The following is a 15,298-nucleotide window of genomic DNA, read 5'->3' as shown; positions in this document are numbered from 1 at the left end:
CGTATTTCCACCTCTTGTACATCAACGGATGCGCTTACCGTAGCAGTTGTATCTTGCGGAGAAACTTGTGGGTGGGGATCCCACTCTAAGTCCCCACGGTTATGCTATGCATACCGTAGCGGTTGCGGCTTGCGGAACAACTTGAGGGTGGGGATCCCACTCTAATTCCCCACGGTAATGTGATCTATGATGGGTTGCGGCTATCGGCGAAGGAGTTTGGTTCGATCCCGGATCGTTGTCGTGGTCGGGGTCCAGTCCTTAAATGGTGTAAGTGGACCGACGAGGACCCAGGGTCGGGGTTTGCAACAAAGGGTGGGTGTATGAGGTAGCGGAGGAATATGATTGGCTATGACCTTATATCGGGCCTCACACCGAAGGAAGTGTGGACGGGAAAGCTGCCGGTTGGCACCAAGGTTAAGATCTCTTATGGGTAAAGCAACACACCTCTGCGAGTGTAAAGAAACGTGACACTGTCACTCCCTGTTCCGGGATATGGAACTGCGAACGCGGGCGGAAAGGAGCTCCATGAAGTTCTAGTAAACCGGTGAAGGCTGACGGACATAGCTCTTTGAAATAAAAGCAATCTCTTGAAGAAATGTTTATCAAAACCTGCATTGGTATTAGACTTTCTGGTCTAATATCGTAGCTAGTGCATTAAACACCTCTTATCTATAATAAACTTCTTGAGTACGCTCGTACTCATCCCACTCTTAAATCCCTTGCTTAGATTGTCTGAATCGTCTAGAGGAGAACTACGATAATCCTGAAGGAGCCGAGATCATCGGCTACGAAGAACCAGACCTCTCTGGAGGTATTGAAGGCGTAGACTACCTCATAGTCTACGGAACCGGGGAGGCTTCCGGAGGAGATCAAGCCTAGAATCATCTAGTAGTAGTAGTAGTCGAGCAGCCGAACTCTTAATACTAGTTGCTCGAGAGAATAAATGTACAACTTAATGAGACATCTATATTGTAAGCTAAGTTGGGTTCGCCTCGAACCCAGGAATATTCCTCTTAGGACTCAAGAGGAGCTCCGAGACGATATGTGTATGATGTTTGTAATATTAAATGAATGAGTTATGGACCTGCTATGTTCTGTTGTACTACTCTGAGGGATGTAATATTTGCGGAATGGTACTTCGTGAATGTTATGTCAACGACTGGTATACTACAACATGCAGTGGTATGCAGGGTCACCACATTTTGATCCATAGATCTAGTGTTAGTGTTATTGGTGTTAATCTACACTTTCTGAAATTTTCGTTGCCCAATTTCTTATTTCTTGCCAAATCTCGGGAAATTTGACCTCATTTTTATGTCCAGTTCATCGGTGTGTTCTTCCCGACCACCTCGTATTTTCCATCGACCAACCACCTCGTCCCGATCCCTGCTCCTGGTCAACACACGGCCGCCTCCTCGATGGCGATTTTGACAAAATTCCGTTTAGATTTGCCATTTTTCTATTTATTTCGTGTTTCTTCGATTATGCGCTGCGTCCACGCTTTGGGCGCAGCGCACGACCCAAACGGACACGCGGACGCGGGCCGCTATCCGCGTGTCCGCTAGGCCACCCAAACGGCCTAAAACGGACGTCCCAGCGCGTCCGTTTGGGTCGCGTGGTTGGAGCTGCCCTAACCAATCTTTGTTGGTCTGAGAAAAATACCCTAGGTAAAGTATTTAGCAAGAAGCAGAAAGGAAGAATTGTATTGCTCTGCTTTATCGACAGCTTGAACCGCACGTATACAAGGTAACATCATGTCCTGCGGACAAACGGCCGGCAAGAGAAATACGTAAAGTAATCAGCTCCATGCTTAAAAGCTACCGTAGCGGGCAAACGGCCGGCCGCTTATCCTGACGGGAATAGATGGACCAGCTGCAACGTCCCGTTTAGTTTAATAGGACACAAGCGGCAGTTGGTGGACAGCCGCGGAGGTGTCCATTTACAGTTGGTGGACAGCCATTGGCCGGGGCCTTTTGTGTGAAGAGTTGTTAGGCCCGTGGCCCAAGTAGTTGGATTCCCTTTAAGAAGGAAGAGCAAGTGGGCAAAACAACCTAGCTTCCGTCCCAGTTTCCGCCGCCCAACCCCCGGACTTCGTCCCTGCCCCCCACCGCCACAAGCACAAGTCCAGTCTCCGCCGCCGCTCGCGGACCAACTCCCAGCACTGCGCGACGCCCCACCAAGTTCAGGTATTATTCGTCGAAAGTCTCTATTTTTAAATTCTGGCCAATTTGTTTATATATTTTTCCTCCTTTTATCAGAGGGGCTGAAAAGGTCCAATTTTTTTTAAGGGGTTTGTTTGCAGAGACGAAGATGATGAGGCGGTTTGTGAATCTGGTGACGCTGAACTGGGCCGAACGCGTTTATTCAGTGCGACGCATGAATCCTTACAAGGAGCTCTTCTACGAATCAGCAAAAGCTGCAATTGAAGCAGCAGATGAAGCAAACATGAAGGAACCTTTTCCAGCGTTGCAGACCCTGCAGCTGCCGAACCCAGCCATGAACTTCACTGCAACAGACTCTGGAGGCACCCTGGATATGTTCTCGCTCTTCAGTCCCCGCGCCACCAATGAAGGCAGAATTGTCTATGCCAATGCGATGGGCGAGGCTGGGCTGTACGACGCCGACAAACATGTACACAGCACCCTGGGCGTCTTTAACGTTCCTAAGGGAACAAGACCCATGTGCCTGTCCACGGCGCCGCATCCTGGCGCCAACCAAGACAGCATGTATGTCCTGGACATGTTCCCGGGGAAGGCAGATGGTAGATGCTTCGAGGTCCTTGAGTTCGTGTCCAGCGGTCGCAGTGACTTATCCAACTTCAAGTCTACCTGGCGTTGGCGACTTCTTCCACCGCCTCCCTTCGTCAGCAAACCTGGGTACCAACCCTCCTCTATCACCGCCTACACCGCAGTAGATGACGGCAAGGGCTGTTCCACCATCTACGTGTCATGTGGTGGCGGAATTGGCACCTACAGATTTGAGACGGCACGCCATGACCCTAGTTGCCGTCAAGGATGGAGTCCCTCAGAGGAATGGAGTTACGTTGGGGCATGGAAGCTTCCCTTTGTTGGTAGAGCTCAGTACGTCTCTGAGTTCAACCTATGGTTTGGCTTCTTAGAGTTCGGCCCCAACCACCTTTGTGCTGTCGACCTCTCTGCCATAGACAGTGAACGACCACCCACAGTGCTGCAAAATTGGCAAGATCTGAACCCACCTGAGGGACAGGAGTGGCTTCCAACGTATCTCAAGCTTGTCCACCTGGGCCATGGCAAGTTTCTCACCGCAAAGATATTTGAATTAGGAGAGACTTGTGAGCAATTTGCTGTGCTCACCGGCATAGAGATGATTGCTGGTGACCAGAGCCTTAAGATGGTCAAGCACAAGTGCGCACATTATGGCTTCGGGAATGAAAGCATCGAGTGGGTGCTCTGAATGGATAATAATGTTGGGAATCCCTAATGTTGCGTGAGTGCCTGTCGCATTCGCTATGCTGTTATCTATTTCCCTCCTTGGTAGGTTTATTTTCATAATTCAGGGTTTGTGTGTTGGGTCTGTGTATGGGCACTCATTCTGATACTAGCATCTTTACTCTTTCTAAAAAGAACATTGTATTATGTTCAATAATCATGGTTGATTGGTTTTAGGATTTTGTTTGTCTTGACCGTTAAGACTGCATTGTTTTTATTCAGACCATGTTCATTAGTACTAGTACTTGCTACGAAAACTAGGTACCTTAAGGGTTTAAGGTTTGCGGGTTGCAACAGAATTTTGAACTTGGCAACAAAATCAAGCACTTGAAGCCAAAAAAATGTCTTTAACCTGAAGTTAGAATATTTGGAACTTCCCTTACCTTTGGTATGCCATGGCTTCTACTTTCTGTATGGAGATAACAAATCTGCATGCTTTTTTTAACTTAACTAGAACTGCCAACCATTCAATTAAGACATAAGAGCACGATGTGTGACCCGGACTTTTGGCTCACATCTACTCTCCCACCCTACATCTGCACGTTTATTAGCTGCTTTGTGATCTGTGCATAAGGTAACATTATACTACGTATATCGTAAAAGCAGAAGTAATTGAGAATACGTCCTGGATTTAATGAGCCTCCTCTTTTTAATTGGGCCTAGGGCATTAATGGATTTATGTTTAATGCGGGGCTGGAACAGCACCATCGTCCTCCTCCCGATTTTTATTCATCACGAGTTGTGAAAAAGAAGAGGAGCAGAGATCAGTGGAGACATGGTGAAAGGAAAATCCTTAGAGGAAATAAAGATCACATAAACTTTGCCTTCTTAGATTATTATATGCACTTCTCAAAATCTATGGAGTATTTTACATGGACAAGCAAATCCGTAGATGATCTGAAATCGAGAGGACGACAAAGCAGAATAGTTGGTTCCAAGAACTGGAGAGGGCTTGAAAGGGGATAAGGTGAGTGCTCCATCTGTTGGCACAAAACTAAAGGAGATGAACGATGATAATTTGGGAAGGACGATGGGTTTTGGGGATGGAGAAGCTGACCAGTGCATGGACAGATTGCATTATGGTGGCCCTTGCACATGTGGCCGTTGCTGCTATAAATGCGTGGGTCAAGGTCTCCTGCCGACATCAGATTGTGGGCCCAGTATATTTTATGGATTTAATGAGGATACAGCCAGAATACGACATCAAAATGAATAAGAATACATTTAATGCGAACTGACGCCGATGCTCAATGGAGGGTGGGATTTAGGGTGGGTGCATCCGCAGGTTCCTGGTTCACCACCGTGTTTTCGGCACGATATGCCATTACAATGATACAGAAAGGTACAAAGATAAAAACATTCGGTACGCAAAACCAACTCTAAAAGCAGGTTAAAACAGATTCCATCTTTCATCCTGTAGCCGTAGCTGATGGCTGACCTTCTTGATGTATCTTATCTAAACAATGCCGTCAAAGACAATGCAACCAACCTTCCGAGGGATAATTGCCTTTTTTTCCTCTCGCCCAAAAGGAAAGAAATATCCGTGGTAATTCCCACCTCATGCAAATTTAAATAGGACCAATTAATTAGGGATCCATTTCTCTCTAGACTGGCTGCGTATACAATGAGAAAGGGGAAACATTTTTAATGACGTTCTGAAAATAGTGTGTTTTTTGGTGGAGGAAAATGTGCATCTTGAAGCACTTGTTATGTATTTTCAATCTGGATTTCGGTTGTGGAAAAGTGTTCTACATGGTTCCTTCGAGGATCCTATTTCTTTGCGCAAAGATACCTCAAAGGATCTGTCGGAATGCCCCCAGATGCTTTTGGCACCATCATAGTGGCATGCATTAGGACTATTGTCATTGAATTCTTTACAACTGAACACTATGTGAGTATGTGTGTTTAATCATACATCTGCAAAGCTGCTGTATGCCATTGATTCGTTTTTATGTTGTTATTGTGTTCAGTCGCACTACTCGACGTACTCCAGTACGGAGGACAAACCTGAACTGTTATCTACAATTACAAGCAAGCAAAACCTCCATCCCTGATGCAGTAATCGATGGGCACATGTCCATCTCTGCTGCTGCTATTGATCAGATATTACAGTGTGTATTTATCTTTCTAAGGGGAAATAATCGATAGGCACATGTCGCACTACTGAGAAGATTGAATCAGCTGCTAGAAAAAAAAAACCGAATGTGCGGGTTAAGTCATTAAGATTGGGGAACTATGCCAAGGTTTGCAAGAGATATGAAAAGGTACGTCATTGAGTTTTTAAGTGAAAATAAGTACACTTAGTCTGACATCTTGGAAAAAAATATTTGTAACATAGATCTGCATCTTTTATTCCTTCTAAATAGGCTGCGGCGTTATTGGGTATGATTGCTCCTTGAGTGAGGAAGAGAAGAACTCTAAAGCATAAAAGATAAGCATATATATGGTATGCAGTATATTTCTTTGCGAGTGACACAAAATTTGACCATGAAACGGCACGCTTGATCAGGTTTTGGAAATGGAGAGAACAAGTGTCATGAATTTGGATAGGAGGGGAACAGAGAGTGCACCACGGGGGACACTACATCACAGTTAATAGTTGTAGCGATGACGGCGTCGGCAGTCAGTTGCACATTTACGGATTCAAATCAAAGTTGTGCTTTTTATGTGGGTAATGATGCTGGACAAGACACATAGTTTTGCTTTGGATTTTTCATAAAAGTATGAGAAACATACTTATAAATTCCAATCTTTCGGGTAAAAGAATTAATCTTTCCATACTTTGGAGGTGTTCTCATGGTCATGGATATTCTCATCTCGTTTCTTCAGAAATGTAACCTTGTCCAACAGGTTTCTTCTTACAATTTTTTACCTTGGTGAAATTACCGAACTACTTTTTCACTGACAAGAATTTCAGGGAAAATGTGATCATAGCGCTTCACTTTTATTAGACATGGTACTAATAAATATAAGAAGCCCAATAGCAAGGAAATGGATGATGTCATCAAGGAGATGCATGTGGACAGAGCTCCTGGGCCGGATGGGTTTAATGGGCTTTTTGTTTAAAAAATGTTGGTCTATTATCAAGCATGATTTTTACCAGTTGGTTGCTGATTTTCATAATGAGACTATTCAACTCAAAAATATAAATGGATCCTATATAACTCTGGTACCCAAAAAGCAAAGCCCGGTTCTTGTAAATGATTTTCGGCCAATTTCTCTGACTAATGTGTGTGTCAAATTCTTGACAAAATTGGCTGCTAATAGGCTTCAAGGGAGAATTTTTTCTTGTATTCACAAAAAACAGTATGGTTTCTTGAAAGGTAGGACTATACAAGATTGTTTGGCCTGGGCTTTTGAATACTTGTTTCTTTGCCAACAATCCAAAAAGCCAATTATTATTCTTAAAATGGATTTTGTTAAAGCCTTCGATACTATAGAGCATGAAGCAATACTGCAAGTGATGAGGCATAAGGGGTTTAACAACAAATGGATTAATTGGGCAAAGATCATTCTATCTACTGGTACATCCTCAGTTTTGTTGAATGGCATTCCTGGGAAGCAGTTTGAATGTAAGCGAGGAGTGAGACAGGGTGACCCAATTCCCCCCCCCCTTTTATCTTTTTGGGTCGGATTTTTTGCAGTCTGCAGTGAAAGACATGGTGGTCCAAGGGACTCTTTCTTTGCCAATTATCACAAATGAGGTGGATTTTCCAATAATCCAATATGCTGATGATACATTGCTGATCATGCCAGCTGATAAATTGCAGCTAATTGAGCTCAAAGCAACTCTCGGGAAATTTTCTCTGTCTACTGGGCTGAGAATTAACTTTGATAAATCTCAGATGGTTCCTATTAATGTTGAGGATGGTTTGGTTAAGGAGTTAGCAGTGGAGTTTGGTTGCCAGATAGGGCAGATGCCTTTTACCTACCTTGGGTTACCATTAGGGACTACAAGGCCAACAATTGTTGAGCTCTCCCCTCTAGTGTGTAGGCTTGAAAGGAAACTTACCTCAAGCTCTAGTTTTCTATCTCAAGGTGCAAGGTTACTGAAGGAGATATGCCCTAGAGGCAATAATAAAGTGGTTATTATATATCTTTATGTTTATGATAAATGTTTATATACCATGCTATAATTGTATTAACCGAAACATTAATACATGTGTGATATGTAAACAACAAAGAGTCCCTAGTATGCCTCTTAACTAGCTTGTTGATTAATGGATGATTAGTTTCGTAATCATGAACATTGGATGTTATTAATAACAAGGTTATATCATTGTATGAATGATGTAATGGACACACCCAATTAAGCGTAGCATAAGATCACGTCATTAAGTTATTTGCTATAAGCTTTCGATACATAGTTACCTAGTCCTTATGACCATGAGATCATGTAAATCACTTATACCGGAAAGGTACTTTGATTACATCAAACGCCATCTGCGTAAATGGGTGGTTATAAAGGTGGGATTAAGTATCCGGAAAGTATGAGTTGAGGCATATGGATCAACAGTGGGATTTGTCCATCCCGATGACGGATAGATATACTTTGGACCCTCTCGGTGGAATGTCGTCTAAATGTCTTGCAAGCATATGAATGAGTTCATAAGAGACCACATACCACGGTATGAGTAAAGAGTACTTGTCAGGAGACGAGGTTGAACAAGGTATAGAGCGATACCGATGATCAAACCTCGGACAAGTAAAATATCGCGTGACAAAGGGAATTGGTATCGTATGTGAATGGTTCATTCGATCACTAAAGTCATCGTTGAATATGTGGGAGCCATTATGGATCTCCAGATCCCGCTATTAGTTATTGGTCGGAGTGAGTACTCAACCATGTCCGCATAGTTCGCGAACCGTAGAGTGACACACTTAAAGTTGGATGTTGAAATGGTAGAACTTGAATATGGAATGGAGTTCGAATATTTGTTCGGAGTCCCGGATGAGATCCCGGACATCACGAGGAGTTCCGGAATGGTCCGGAGAATAAGATTCATATATAGGAAGTCATTTTATAAGATTTAAAATGATCCGGAAGGTTCTATGGAAGGTTCTAGAAGGTTCTAGAAAAGTCCGGAAGAAACCACTTTGGAAGGCGGAGTCCCAAAGGGACTCCACCTCCATGGCCGGCCAACCCTAGAGGGGAGGAGTCCCAAGTGGACTCCCTAAGGGGGCCGGCCACCCCCACATGGAAGGGGGAATCCCACCCCAAGTGGGATTCCCACCTTGGGTAGGTTTCCCTATCACATGGAAGGTTTTGGGTTCGGGTCTTATTCGGAAACTTGTAGTCCAACACTTGGGGCTTCCACCTATATAATGAGGGCCAAGGGGAGGGGCCGGCCACCCCAACAAGCACAAGGTGGCCGCACCACCTCAAGTGGCCGGCGCCCCCCTCTCCCCAAACCCTAGCCGCCCCACTCCTCCACTTCCCGCACGCTTAGCGAAGCTCCGCCGGGTTTCTCCACCACCACCGACACCACGCCGTCGTGCTGCCGGATTCAAGAGGAGCTACTACTTCCGCTGCCCGCTGGAACGGGGAGGTGGACGTCGTCTTCATCAACAACCGAACGTGTGACCGAGTACGGAGGTGCTGCCCGTTCGTGGCACCGTGATCAAGATCTTCTACGCGCTTTTGCAAGCGGCAAGTGAACGTCTACCGCAGCAACAAGAGCCTCATCTTGTAGGCTTTGGAATCTCTTCAAGGGTGAGACTCGATAATCCCCTCGTTGCTACCGTCTTCTAGATTGCATCTTGGCTTGGATTGCGTGTTCGCGGTAGGAAATTTTTTGTTTTCTATGCAACGAAACCTTACAGTGGTATCAGAGCCGTGTCTATGCATAGATGGTTGCACGAGTAGAACACAATGGTTTTGTGGGCGTTGATGCTCTTGTTATCTTTAGTTTGAGTACTTTGCATCTTTGTGGCATAGTGGGATGAAGCGGCTCGGACTAACTTTACATGACCGCGTTCATGAGACTTGTTCCTCGTTCGACATGCAACTTGTATTGCATAAGAGGCTTTGCGGGTGTCTCGTCTGTCCTACTATAGTGAAGATTCAATTTACTCTTCTATTGACAACATTAGTATCAACGTTGTGGTTCATGTTCGTAGGTAGATTAGATCTCTCTCGAAAACCCTAAACCACGTAAAATATGCAAACCAAATTAGAGACGTCTAACTTGTTTTTGCAGGGTTTGGTAATGTGATATGGCCATTATGTGATGATGAATATGTATGAGATGATCATTATTGTATTGTGGCAACCGGCAGGAGCCTTATGGTTGTCTTTAAATTTCATGTTGAGTAGTATTTCAAAATAGTTGTAATAGTTGCTACATGGAGGACAATCATGAAGACGGCGCCATTGACCTTGACGCTACGCCGACGATGATGGAGATCATGTCCGTGCTTTGGAGATGAAGATCAAAGGCGCAAAGACAAAAGGGCCATATCATATCACATATGAACTGCATGTGATGTTAATCCTTTATGCAACTTATTTTGCTTAGATCGCGACGGTAGCATTATAAGATGATCCCTCACTGAAATCTCAAGATAATAAAGTGTTCATCCTTAGTAGCACCGTTGCCAAGACTTGTCGTTTCGAAGCATCTCGTGATGATCGGGTGTGATAGAATCAACAAGTGCATACAACGGGTGTAAGACAGTTTTGCACATGCGGATACTAAGGTGGCCTTGACGAGTCTAGCATGTACAGACATGGTCTCGGAACACGTGATACCGAAAGGTAGAGCATGAATCATATGGTTGATATGATGAACACTTTGAGTGTTCTCCATTGAAATCACACCTTGTCTCGTGATGATCGGACTTAGGTGTGGTGGATTTGGTTCGTGTGATCACTAAGACAATGCGAGGGATATTGTTTTGAGTGGGAGTTCACCTAGATTTTTAATTATGTTGAATTAAAATTTGAACTCAATTTGTCATAAACTTAGTCTAAACTTTTGCAAATATATGTTGTAGAGATGGCGTCCCCAATCAATTTTAACCAGTTCCTAGAGAAAGAAAAGCTTAAGAGCAACGGTAGCAACTTCACCGACTAGTTCCGTCATGTGAGGATCTTCCGCTCTGGCGGAAATCTGCAATTTGTGCTTGATGCACCGCTAGGTGACTGATACATCTCCGACGTATCGATAATTTCTTATGTTCCATGCCACATTATTGATGATATCTACATGTTTTATGCATACTTTATGTCATATTTATGCATTTTCCGGCACTAACCTATTAACGAGATGCCGAAGAGCCGATTCTTTGTTTTCTGCTGTTTTTGGTTTCAGAAATCCTAGTAAGGAAATATTCTCGGAATTGGACGAAATCAACGCCCAGGATCTTATTTTTCCACGAAGCTTCCAGAAGACCGGGGATGATACGAAGTGGGGCCACGAGGCGGCCAGACGCTAGGGCGGCGCGGCCCAGGCCCTGGCCGCGCCGGCCTAGTGTGTGGGCCCCTCGCGTCGCCCCTTGACCTACCTCTCCAACTATAAGAAGCCTTCGTCGATAATAGTTCCAGTACCGAGAGCCACGATACGAAAAACCTTCCAGAGACGCCGCCGCCAATCCCATCTCGGGGATTCGGGAGATCGCCTCCGGCACCCTCACGGAGAGGGGAATCATCTCCCGGAGGACTCTTCACCGCCATGGTCGCCTCCGGAGTGATGAGTGAGTAGTTCACCCCTGGACTATGGGTCCATAGCAGTAGCTAGATGGTTGTCTTCTCCTAATTGTGCTTCATTGTCGGGTCTTGTGAGCTGCCTAACATGATCAAGATCATCTATCTGTAATGATATATGTTGTGTTTGTTGGGATCTGATGAATAGTGAATACTATGTTATGTTGATTATCAATCTATCTATGTGTTGTTTATGATCTTGCATGCTCTCCGTTACTAGTAGAGGCTTTGGCCAAGTTGATGCTTGTAACTCCAAGAGGGAGTATTTATGCTCGATAGTGGGTTCATGCCTCTATTGAATCCGGGGAGTGACGGAAACCCCTAAGGTTGTGGATGTCTTGTTGCCACTAGGGATAAAACATTGATGCTATGTCCGAGGATGTAGTTATTGATTACATTACGCACCATACTTAATGCAATTGTCTCGTTGTTTGCAACTTAATACTTGGAAGGGGTTCGGATGATAACCTCGAAGGTGGACTTTTTAGGCATAGATGCATGTCTGGATAGCGGTCTATGTACTTTGTCGTAATGCCCAATTAAATCTCACTATACTCATCATATCATGTATGTGCATGGTCATGCCCTCTCTATTTGTCAATTGCCCAAGCTGTAATTTGTTCACCCAACATGCTATTTATCTTATGGGAGAGACACCTCTAGTGAACTGTGGACCCCGGTCCATTCTTTTACATCGAATACAATCTATTGCAATACTTGTTCTACTCGTTTTTACGCAAACAATCATCATCCACACTATACATCTAATCCTTTGTTACAGCAAGCCGGTGAGATTGACAACCTCGCTGTTTCGTTGGGGCAAAGTACTTTGGTTGTGTTGTGCGAGTTCCACGTTGGCGCCGAATCCCTCGGTGTTGCGCCGCACTACATCTCGCCGCCATCAACCTTCAACGTGCTTCTTGGCTCCCTATCGGTTCGATAAACCTTGTTTTCTAACCGAGGAAAATTTGCCGCTGTACGCATCACACCTTCCTCTTGGGGTTCCCAACGGACGCGTGTTGTACGCGTATCAAGCTCTTTTTCCGGCGCCGTTGCTCGGGAGATCAAGACACGCTGCAAGGGGAGTCTCCACAATCCAATCTCTTTACTTTGTTTTTGTCTTGCTTTACTTTATTTACTACTTTGTTTGCTGCATTAAATCAAAATACAAAAAAATTAGTTGCTAGTTTTACTTTATTTACTGTCTTGTTTGCACTCTATATCAAAAACACAAAAAAATTAGTTACTTGCATTTACTTTATCTAGTTTGCTTTATTTACTATTGCTAAAATGGGTACTCCTGAAAATACTAAGTTGTGTGACTTCACAACCACAAATAATAATGATTTCTTATGCACACATATTGCTCCACTCGCTACTACAGTAGAATTCTTTGAAATTAAACCCGCTTTACTAAATCTTGTTATGCGAGAGCAATTTTCCAGTGTTAGTTCTGATGATGCTGCTGCCCATCTCAATAATTTTGTTGAACTGTGTGAAATGCAAAAGTATAAAGATGTAGATGGTGATATTATAAAATTAAAATTGTTTCCTTTCTCATTAAGAGGAAGAGCTAAAGATTGGTTGCTATCTCTGCCTAAGAATAGTATTGATTCATGGACTAAATGCAAGGATGCTTTTATTGGTAGATATTATCCTCCTGCTAAAATTATATCTTTGAGGAGTAGCATAATGAATTTTAAACAATTGGATAATGAGCATGTTGCACAAGCATGGGACAGAATGAAATCTTTGGTTAAAAATTGCCCAACCCATGGATCGACTACTTGGATGATCATCCAAACCTTTTATGCAGGACTGAATTTTTCTTCGCGGAACCTATTGGATTCAGCTGCTGGAGGTACCTTTATGTCCATCACTCTTGGTGAAGAAACAAAGCTTCTTGATAATATGATGATTAATTACTCTGAATGGCACACGGAAAGAGCTCCACAAGGTAAGAAGGTAAATTCTGTTGAAGAAACCTCTTCCTTGAGTGATAAGATTGATGCTATCATGTCTATGCTTGTGAATGGTAGGACTAATGTTGATCCTAATAATGTTCCGTTAGCTTCATTGGTTGCTCAAGAAGAACATGTTGATGTAAACTTCATTAAAAATAATAGTTTCAACAACAATGCTTACCGGAACAATTCTAGTAACAACTATAGGCCATATCCTTATAATAATGGCAACGGCTATGGTAATTCTTATGGGAATTCTTACAACAATAATAGGAACACACCCCCTGGACTTGAATCTATGCTTAAAGAATTGATTAGTACACAAACTTCTTTTAACAAATCTGTTGAAGAAAAGCTTGGGAAAATTGATATACTTGCTTCTAAAGTCGATAGTCTTGCTGCTGATGTTGATCTTTTGAAATCGAAAGTTATGCCTAATGAAAATCATAATAATAAAATTGTTACTACAGCAAATGCCATCCAAGTTAGAATTAATGAGAATATAAGATTGATGGCCGAATTGCGTGCTAGGTGGGAGAAAGAAGAAAATGCTAAAGAAGATAATATAGCTAAAGTTTGGACTATTACCACCACTAGCAATGCTAATGCTCCACATGTTGCTGCACCTCCTACTAATAATGGTAAAAGAATTGGTGTTAGCAATGTTTCCACTTCTAATGCAAAGCGCGAAAAACTGCCTGAAACTGCTAAAACTGCTGAAATTGCCTGTGATAAAACTGCTGAATTTTTTTCCAACATTGGGGATGATGATCCCATTGCTTTAGATTATAATGGTTTAGATTTTGATGATTGCCACATCTCTGAATTTATAAAGTTCTTACAAAAACTTTCTAAGAGTCCTAATGCTAGTGCTATAAATTTGGCTTTCACAAAACATATCACAAATGCTCTCATAAAAGCTAGAGAAGAGAAACTAGAACGCGAAGCTTCTATTCCTAGGAAGCTAGAGGATGGTTGGGAGCCCATCATTAAGATGAAGGTCAATGACTTTGATTGTAATGCTTTATGTGATCTTGGTGCAAGTATTTCCGTTATGCCTAAGAAAATCTATAATAGCTTGACTTGCCACCATTGAAAAATTGTTATTTCGATGTTAATCTTGCTGATCACTCTACAAAGAAACCTTTGGGGAGAGTTGATAATGTTCGCATTACCGTTAACAATAACCTTGTCCCCGTTGATTTTGTTGTCTTGGATATTGAATGCAATGCATCTTGTCCCATTATATTGGGAAGATCTTTTCTTCGAACTTGTTGGTGCTATCATTGATATGAAGGAAGGTAATATTAAATATCAATTTCCTCTCAAGAAAGGTATGGAACACTTCCCTAGAAAGAGAATGAAGTTACCTTTTGATTCTATTATTAGAAAAAATTATGATGTTGATACTTCGTCTCTTGATAACACTTGATATACACTTTCTGCGCCTAGCTGAAAGGCGTTAAAGAAAAGCGCTTATGGGAGACAACCCATGTTTTTACTACAGTACCTTTATTTTATATTTGAGTCTTGGAAGTTGTTACTACTGTAGAAACCTCTCCTTATCTTAGTTTGTTGCATAGTTGTGCCAAGTAAAGTCGTTGATAGTAAGGTTCATACTAGATTTGGATTACTGCGCAGAAACAGATTTCTTTGTTGTCACGAATCTGGGCCTAATTCTCTGTAGGTAACTCAGAAAATTATGCCAATTTACGTGAGTGATCCTCAGATATGTACGCAACTTTCATTCAATTTGAGCATTTTCATTTGAGCAAGTCTGGTGTCTCAATAAAATTCGTCTTTACGAACTGTTCTGTTTTGACAGATTCTGCCTTTTATTTCGCATTGCCTGTTTTGCTATGCTTGATGGATTTTTCGACTCCATTGACTTTCAGTAGCTTTGTGCAATGTCCAGAAGTGTTAAGAATGATTATGTCACCTCTGAACATTTAAATTTTTATTGTGCACTAACCCTCTAATGAGTTGTTTTGAGTTTGGTGTGGAGGAAGTTTTCAAGGATCAAGAGAGGGAGATGATACAATATGATCAAGGAGAGTGAAAGCTCTAAGCTTGGGGATGCCCCGGTGGTTCACCCCTGCATATTTTAAGAAGACTCAAGCATCTAAGCTTGGGGATGCCCAAGGCATCCCCTTCTTCATCGA

At 42.9% G+C, this 15,298-nt stretch overlaps 1 protein-coding gene across 1 annotated transcript; it reads left to right on the top strand.

Moving 5' to 3' along the window:
• The first annotated feature begins 2,089 nt into the window (after positions 1–2,089).
• LOC124700442 lies at positions 2,090–3,576 on the top strand. The gene is made up of 2 exons (XM_047232571.1): positions 2,090–2,186; positions 2,289–3,576. Exon 2 carries the CDS (start codon positions 2,311–2,313, stop codon positions 3,430–3,432), a length of 1,122 nt encoding a protein of 373 aa, XP_047088527.1. The 5' UTR covers positions 2,090–2,186; positions 2,289–2,310; the 3' UTR covers positions 3,433–3,576.
• The last annotated feature ends 11,722 nt before the right edge of the window (positions 3,577–15,298 follow it).

The sequence above is a fragment of the Lolium rigidum genome, chromosome 3 (genome assembly GCF_022539505.1).
Source record: "Lolium rigidum isolate FL_2022 chromosome 3, APGP_CSIRO_Lrig_0.1, whole genome shotgun sequence".
Taxonomy (NCBI): domain Eukaryota; kingdom Viridiplantae; phylum Streptophyta; class Magnoliopsida; order Poales; family Poaceae; genus Lolium; species Lolium rigidum.
This window is presented reverse-complemented; position numbering and strand designations above follow the sequence as displayed.

What these genes read in the sequence shown, in the direction of transcription:
- LOC124700442 (XM_047232571.1), top strand. Translation starts at nt 2,311, where the DNA reads ATGATGAGGCGGTTTGTGAATCTGGTGACGCTGAACTGGGCCGAACGC.